This window comes from Myotis yumanensis, unplaced genomic scaffold (assembly GCF_028538775.1).
Source record: "Myotis yumanensis isolate MYYU_CA2020_CCGP unplaced genomic scaffold, mMyoYum1.0.hap1 SCAF_5, whole genome shotgun sequence".
Taxonomy (NCBI): domain Eukaryota; kingdom Metazoa; phylum Chordata; class Mammalia; order Chiroptera; family Vespertilionidae; genus Myotis; species Myotis yumanensis.
Genome location: NW_027223756.1, coordinates 87,993,909 through 88,002,659, shown reverse-complemented (window position 1 = coordinate 88,002,659; position 8,751 = coordinate 87,993,909). Strand labels below are relative to the sequence as shown.

The 8,751-nt window shown below is 42.0% G+C and overlaps 1 protein-coding gene and 1 pseudogene across 1 annotated transcript; one reads left to right on the top strand and one right to left on the bottom strand.

Annotated features, from left to right (window-relative positions):
* Positions 1-337: 337 nt before the first annotated feature.
* Positions 338-3,141, bottom strand: LOC139009900 (olfactory receptor 7A17-like). The gene is made up of 2 exons (XM_070414017.1): positions 3,129-3,141; positions 338-1,287 (listed from the first exon to the last, which is right to left on the bottom strand). Exons 1-2 carry the CDS (start codon positions 3,139-3,141, stop codon positions 338-340), a joined length of 963 nt encoding a protein of 320 aa, XP_070270118.1.
* A 3,226-nt stretch (positions 3,142-6,367) lies between these two features.
* Positions 6,368-7,259, top strand: LOC139009899 (olfactory receptor 7A17-like; annotated as a pseudogene).
* The last annotated feature ends 1,492 nt before the right edge of the window (positions 7,260-8,751 follow it).

Genomic DNA, 8,751 nt, shown 5'->3' with positions numbered 1-8,751 from the left:
ATACAATGATGTATGTCATTTGAGAAGAAATTATTCTTTAGACATCAATGTTTCCAGTGAAGTAAATGAAAACCTCCCAATATTTCTAATAAAGTTTGGAAAAAACTTTGGGACGGTAAAAAGAAGGGGGGGGGAGACAAAGGGAAAACCTTCTATATATCAGAAAAAGCAGAAAGCTTAATAAAATGGTTGCTTAAATTGTACAGAAAAGTTGAAACAAAGGAAATTCAAGGACAGAAATAAAAAGGAGCATGTCTGAATACCACAATTTGATTAAAGAATCATAATTTCTGGTTTTGAGTTTTGGAGCCCTAAAATCAAGGGCACTTTTTCTACCTCAGCATGATTGCCCTTTTGTACATGACATCCCAAAGAATCTTTTCAGGGCCCTCTTTATATCTTTGTTCCTGAGACTGTAGATGAAGGGGTTCAGCATGGGTGTGACCACAGTGTACATCACCGAGGCTGCTGCACTTGAGTGTGAGCTTTGAGTAACAGCAGAGCTGAGATACACTCCTAGGCCTGTACCATAAAATAAGGAGACAACTGAGAGGTGAGACGCACAGGTAGAAAATGCCTTATACTTCCCCTGAGATGATGAGATTCCTCGTATGGAGGACACTATCTTAGAGTAAGAGTAAAGGATTCCAGCAAGGGAACCACCACCCATTAGCACAGTTACAAAATACATCACCATGTTATTAAGAAAGGTGTCAGAACAGGCAAGTTGGACCATCTGTTTGATTTCACAAAAATAGTGGGGGATTTTAAAGTCCGTACAGAAGGACAGTTGCAACACTATTAAGGATTGTACCAAGGAATTTAGGGCAGCCATGATCAAGGACACCACAATCAGCAGTCCACAGAGCTGGGGGTTCATGATGACCATATAATGCAGGGGGTGACAGATGGCCACATACCTGTCATAGGCCATCACGGCTACCAGGAAGTCATCCAGTCCTCCAAAGAATATGAAAAAATACATCTGGGTGATGCAGCCTGCATAGGTGATGACTCTGCTCTGTATCTGGATGTTCCACAGCATCTTTGGGACGGTGGTGGAGGTGAAACAGATGTCTACCAAGGACAGGTTGGAGAGGAAGAAGTACATGGGTGTGTGGAGGTGGGAGTCTGAGCTGATGGCCAAGATTATGAGCAGGTTTCCCAACACAGTGATCAGGTACATGGAGAGGAAAAGACCAAATATGAGGGGCTGCAGTGCTGGTTCCTCTGAAAATCCCAGGAGAAGAAATTCTGAAATCAGAGTATCATTCTCAGGTCCCATGCGGTGGAGGTGACTAGTAGGAAAGAAAAAATAGCATAATTAGTTTTTAAAATAATGGCCATTACAAGCATAGTTGAAATGCTACAATTTTATTTTGTAACAAAGCAACAATATTTATTACAGTATCTATATTTTGTACATCTCATCCCTCATAAAATCTCTGATTAGGAATTCCTGTCCTCCTCAAACATTGTTTCCAAGGTGCTCATGGATTACACTGTTTTCATGAGAAATGCTTTCATGCACTTGAGGAATATTTATTGATAATTTCCACCTCTAGGGAAAATGCACAGGATGCTCAGATACAAAATTCCTAGAATAATGATAGTTAAAGAACACATACAATATATATGTCATATAACAAGTTAGATGGTGTCATGTGAAGAAAAAGAAAGTTGGTATAAAAGAGGGTGGATGGGCTGTTATTTTATACTGGGAGTTCAGGAAGGCCTGCAAACAAGGTGACAATTGAACAGAGACCTCAAGGAAGACAGAGGGGGTGACATGGGGTTATTTGGGGATGGAGGATTATGTAAGAAAAGAGGCAGTGCAAAAGCCCTGAGATGACACTTATTTTAGGTATTAAAGGCTCAAAAAGGATCCAGAATGGTGAAATAGAATAGAGTCAAGAAGGCACAAAAGAAAATATTAGGGTGAGTCATACATAGTGAGGGTACATATGTAATGGTTTCATGGTTCCCTTTGTTTAGGGGTGTGTGTGTGTGTGTGTGTGTGTGTGTGTGTGTTTCTGTGTTTGTGTGCAAAAATTGCTGGATCACAATGTAAAAGGCATGTCTTGTTTTGGGACACAGTAAAAACAATCTGAAATTCAATGCAATAAATGGGAGAAGAGTTGAAAAGACCAGTTCCTCCTAATGAGGGAAAAATAATAGGAGTGAAGAGCCCAGCAGAGAGCCTGGTGCACTGGTCCTGGGCACTTGACCTATGGCACCCGTTCTTCCGTGAGCATTCTCTGAGATCTCCTTCTACTCAGTCTTGTGCTGATGAGAGAAAGCCCCACAGAATGTTAGAAGAGTTCCAGGTCCATCAGGCACCAGCTGTAGAAGAGTGAATTAGAACTCACACCTCCTGACGCTGAGTCAGTGCTTTTCTGCTCTGCAAGGCTGCCTCGCTCTGTCAATGCTTCTCAGAAAAAGGAAATGCTAAGGTTGAAATAAAGCAGAATCCTGAGAGCTGAGCAAAGAGAAGGGCAGGGTCTGTTCCTGTTGTGGGAGGAGAGAGGCTGTGGAATTGTGCTCTGAGATGGACAGAAGAAAGGGGCTGAGAAGGAATAAGTTGTCCTTCAGAACTAAGGACATCAAATGTACAGGATCTTGAGCCCATCCTTTTCATTATTTCATCAGCCTGACTGTTCCCCCAGAAGACACGGTTATTAAAACTTTACTTCTCCCCACGATGCTTTCCCACAGTGCTCACTCTGGCACCCCCAATGGCATCACTCACCGGTCCTTCCTTCCTTGGACAGTTGATGTGGAAAGGGCAAGAAATGCAGGTCAGGTGCTGGTTTTCCAGAGCAGTTGAACATCTTAGAGAGGCACAGAGAGGATGCTCTTATCCATGGCTGAGGAGCTGCAGGTGAGTCTGCAGAGGGAGATCCAGAGGCTGAATTCTCAGGGCTCCTCATTAAATGAACTGTTTTACTGTTGCTCAGTTCTCTAAGCAATTCAGCTCCCTTGAAACCAAGGGACCATAAATAAAAGGCAACTTTTTCTGCCAGTTTGGTCTCCATAGGATCACCATGGGGGGCAAGGTTCATATTCCCTTCCCACTGATGTGTGCACCTCCCAAGGAATAAACGTCTCCCCAGGTTATGTAAGCCCTCATGAAGGACACATGGACATGATAACATTATGAGCTTCTGAGCTGCTGTTGGTCACATGGTTGTCTGACCCAGAAATTTAGTGATGTCCCCTGACCACACCCATCCCAAACAGGAACCTCCCAGAAACGTCCCCTTGACCTCAGTTGTGAAAACCAGAGATCAATTATGAATATGCACTTGATGGGGGGTAAACTTTAGCTACAGAGGTAGGGAGGGTGTCCTTTGTACAAGTTACCCAGATCCGACTCTTCATTTTTTTTCATCTGGGGTAAATGCATTCACATCTTTAAACTCACTTAAGTACATATTTTTTTCTGGCCAGCAGGCTATTCAGTGCATTCCTTTACGATGGGAAAGAGTACTTTGAATATAAAACCAGTACCTGATAGTGACTTAGAGTCACTGTCAAACATATTTGTAAAGAACTAGATAAAGATTATTATTGGACCATCCGTGCTCTGTTGCAGCTACTTAACGCTGCCATTGTAGTGTGAAAGCACTTGTAGGCAATAGCCACACAGATGGGCTTGGCTAAAGGTATTTACTTTCTGTGGATTCTGTAACAACTAAGCCCAAACTGGGTGGCTTAAAATAACAGGAATTTATTTCATCAGGTTCTTGATGCCAGAAGTCTTTTCTCAGGGTGTCAGAAAGACTGCACTCCCCAGAGGCTCTAAGGAGGCTGTGCTCCTTGCCACTTCCTGCTCTTCATGACTCCAAGCATCCCTGGGCTTTGTGGTTGCATCACTCCAATCTCGGGAGACATATGGTCTTCTCTGTGTCTGTCCACTGTATATATAATAATTAAAGTGTAATATTTTCAATAGACTGAACATCGTTCTAGATGTTCTTAAGTTCTTCCAAATGAAGCCAGGGCTGGGAGGGAAGCCTTGGTCCCAGGTGCCAGAGGGAAGCTGGTGCCAGCAGCAAAGGGAAGGAAGGCCTACTCTTGCATGAATTTCGTCCATCAGGCCTCTAGTATCTTATAAGGACCCCGGTCATTAGTTCTAGGGTCCAACTGGATAATCCAGGATGATTTCATCTTGAGATCCTTAATTATATATCTATAAAGAGCCTTTTTGTTTCAAATAAGGTCACATTTACAGGTACAGGGGGTTAGAATGTAGACATATCTTTTACGGGGCTACCATCACCCTACTGATAGAGCCTCTTTACAAAAACAGGCTGTGGGTGGGATTTGCTCTTTGGGGACTACTTTGATGAACCCTGATTTAAGTGTGTAGATTCAGACATGGGCAGTAAGTAAATCAGATACAAAATTGTAAATTTAAAAGAAGAGTTAAATCTGACTCCCTTTCTGCTAGTGGGAAGGTCCAGGAAATCTATAGCACACAGGCTCTGCTCAGTCTCCCCAGACCCTGGCTGATGTACTGTCAGACCCATCCACCATCCTGACTTTCTTCCCAATATAACTCCCCCTATGCCAGTGTCCATTAACGTTGATCAGAAGTACCTCAAAACTTAGCTCTAAGAGAACTTAGCTGAGTGGAGGCCCAGCCAGGAGCTGTCCTTGGTTTCTGCTGATGGTTCCAATAACCTGACAAGCAATTCTCTTACTAAGGCACCCTTTAATTCTATGGGATAGTGTATGGAGTGCAGACTACCTGATTTAAATTATGAACAGAAGCAGTCCACCATGAAAACCACAAGCCTCTAATATTGAGGATTTATTAATTTTATTATCTTAGAATAAATTAATAGAAAAAATCATCCAAATATACTAAAATCATCTTAAGATGTGCAAATGATACTGTATAAAAGCACTTCTGAGAAATTGTACTTAAGGTATTTCTTAACTATCATAAAATAGTTTCCTTTATCATTATTAGCTAATATTAGATATGACAAGAAAATATTTGAGGAATCAGCTTGACGGTCACACAGAGGACAAATATACCTGCTACTATCATGTAGTATGTCATCACTGTTCTGAAATTTTAAACGAATGCAATCAGAGAAGAAAAAGAAATAGGTTCATGTCTTGGGTAAAAGTAAATTAATCATACTTACAGATGTTAATATTGGCTACCTAAAATGCATTAGAAAGCTATTGCAACTAAGAAGTCATTTTGATCAGTCTAGATTTAAAAAAACAAGCATGTATTGCCTAGCCAATACTGCTCAGTGATTGAGCATCAACCCATGAACCAGGAGGTCATGGCTGCATCCCTGTGGGGAGCCAATATAGGATTAAGCCTCGGACTGACCTGTTGGCAAAGTCACAAACAAGTCCCAGCTTAGAGGGCACAGTCCTCTTAAGCATAATTAGGTTTGACCTTATGAGGCTCCCTAGATCTTACCTGGGAAGCTAATGGGCTGAGGGAAGTGCAACAAGAACAAAAACAAGTGAAACTCACAAGAACAGTGTAAACAAGTGAAACTCACAGGAACAGTGTAACTTTGGTAACCACTACCCCTGACTATAAAAATAAAGGCTCAGCTTGCCTGAGGATCTTTCTCTGTGACCTCAGCCAGGCACAGGAAGATCCACGGAGACTAAAGAGCCCTAGAGAGTTCTGAACGCTGTCTCCATGTAAAACATTCTTCGCCAACTCCGTCCACACCTTTGGGACCCCCTGTACCCCCAGGGCTAAACCCCGGCACATCCCTGGTCAAGGCACATGCCTGGGTTGCAGGCTTGAATATCTGAAACACATGCCACCCTCTGGGTCTTTGCACTGACTCTTCCCACAGCCAGGCACCCAGATAACTTCATGACTCCCACTCTGTCTTCCTCTAGGACTCTGTTCAAATATCACTTTGAGGGTCTTTCTGAACTCTCAGTAAAATACAACACCTCCATTCAAACTACTTTTTGCCTGCTTTTCTTTTTCATAGCATCTGTCACTATCTCACAGAGCCTATTTTTTCTATTTGGTAATTTATATTCTTTCTCCATCAAAGGATTGTAAAAAAAACTTTATTTCTCAGCATTCTATACTCTTACCCTAGAAGATAGTCAGTACTCAACATAAATTCCTCAAATGCACAAAAGAATGTTCCATTAAGACAGTATATTACATGACTTGGGGGAAAGATGAGTGTAGGACAAGAATTCCTAATCACAGTTGTCACAGCAGACCCCTTAAAGGCTACATAATCAATATAAGTATACAATTTCTTAACTGAAAAACATAAATGCTAGTATTTCACTATGTTAATACCCACATGTGCAAAATCAATCATTATTTTTTCTTCCTACTTTTGACCACTACCACATGGTACAAGGCAATGATACACAAATTTCAGAATTTCTTCTTCTGGGATTTTCAGAGGAACCAGCACTGCAGCCCCTCATATTTGGGCTTTTCCTCTCCATGTACCTGATCACTGTGTTGGGAAACGTGCGCATCATCTTGGCTGTCAGCTCAGACTCCCACCTCCACACGCCCATGTACTTCTTCCTCTCCAACCTGTCCTTGGTAGACATCTGTTTCACTTCCACCACCGTCCCAAAGATGCTGTGGAACATCCAGACACAGAGCAAAGCCATCGCCTATGCAGGCTGCATCACACAGATGTATTTTTTCTTACTCTTTGGAGGACTGGATGACTTCCTCCTAGCCGTGATGGCCTATGAGAGGTATGTGGCCATCTGCCACCCCCTGCACTATAGGGTCATCATGAACCCCTGGCTCTGTACACTGCTGGTTGTGGTGTCCTGGATCATTAGTGTTTTGAATTCCTTGTTACATAGCTTAATGATACTGAGACTGTCCTTCCCTGCAGAATTAGAAATTCCCCACTTTTTCTGTGAACTTAAGCAGATGATCAAACTTGCCTGTTCTGACACCTTTCTTAATGACACACTGATGTATTTTATAACTGGGCTGTTGGCTGGTGGTCCCCTGGCTGGGATCCTTTACTCTTACTCTAAAATAGTGTCCTCCATATGTAGAATGTCATCAGTTCAGGGGAAGTATAAAGCTTTTTCTACCTGTGCATCTCACCTCTCAGTAGTCTCCTTATTTTATTGTATAGTCCTAGGTGTGTATCTCAGCTCTGCTCCTACCCGCACCTCAAAGTCAAGTTCAATCGCTTTAGAGATGTACACCGTGGCCACAACTACGCTGAACCCATTCATCTACAGTCTCAGGAACAAAAACATAAGGATGGCTCTGAATAGCTTCTTGAGAATGGCAGGTATAAAAGGGACAATTGTTCTGGGGCTGAAAAAGTGTCCTTGATTGCATGGCTCAACACCTTGAAACCAGAAGCTGTGATTGATCATGTGGAAGAGAACTGGATCCTTCTCTTTATTCCCTGGCATGTCCATTTTTTGTATTCAACTTCTCTATATAATATAAGTAACTCACTTTATTAAGCTTCTACTATCATATAGAGAGTTTTCTGGTTTTACCATTTTTTTACAATCTCAAAGTTTTTCTCAACCTTGCATCAGAAATATTTGGAAATTTCCATATCTTTCCTGGAATAACTTGGATTTCTCTAGAATAATTTCTTCTCAACTGACATATATTATGCTAAGCTATTTTCCTCTGATTTTCCTGAAAAAATAATCAGGGTTGTATTACTCATATGGACAAAACTACATGTGGCATCTAAGGACTTTAATTTTATTGTACAGGAAAATATGAAACCAGTTTTCACTTTGCATCTGTCATTCATTTTTACATTACTATCTCTTCCTAATAATGTAGATTTTAAATGTTGTTCCATTTAAGTCTCAGCCTATTGATAAAAAAGATGTTTATTATAAATGCCTAGGGCACTCATGGGGGCCTTGAATTCTTGTGACACTGACCTGAACCAATGTTGTGGCTGAACCAGCCCTTGTGGTTCTTATTATGATTGCAAGATGCACACAAGCAGCAACCTTCAGAGAACCTGGTAAAAGCAAGGTTTGCCAAAACCGGTTTGGCTCAGTGGATAGAGCGTCAGCCTGCGGACTGAAGGGTCCCGGGTTCGATTCCGGTCAAGGGCATGTACTTGGGTTGCGGGCACATCCCCAGTGGGAGCTGTGCAGGAGGCAGCTGATCGATGTTTCTCTCTCATCGATGTTTCTGACTCTCTATTTCTCTCCCTTCCTCTCTGTAAAAAATCAATAAAAATATATTTTAAAAAAAAAAAAAAAAAGCAAGGTTCATTGCTCACAAATCCTGCTCACACGTCCTGCCTGAAGTCCACACAGGAGGTCATGGGGAGAGAGAGAGGTTAGGGGGAGGAAAGAGGAAAATGAGGAGGAGGAAGAGAAAGAAGGAAGAGAAGGAAGAAGAGAGATAGGAGGTAGGTGAGAGAGAACACAACTGTGGTCTCTGCATCTGTTACAATCCAAGGGCAGGATGCATAGAGTTTCAAAGTTTCACTCTTTCTTGGTGAATTTAACACTGAAGAGCAGGTGTTAGCGTGTGAAAAGTGAAGAGAGTCGCTCCTGAGGTCAGTTATGTATGTTATCCAGGACTTTCCATAAGAAGAACTTCATGGGCCAGTTGGCCTGGGTGCTTATCTCATAGCTGTGTCACAGAGGTGGCCATGTGTTTATTCAGCATGGCTATCTTTCAAATGAATGCCTTGGAAATTAAAAGTTCAGTGTCAGGCAATTACACTACAAACATGCTACTCTGCTTTATAATGGTCTCCT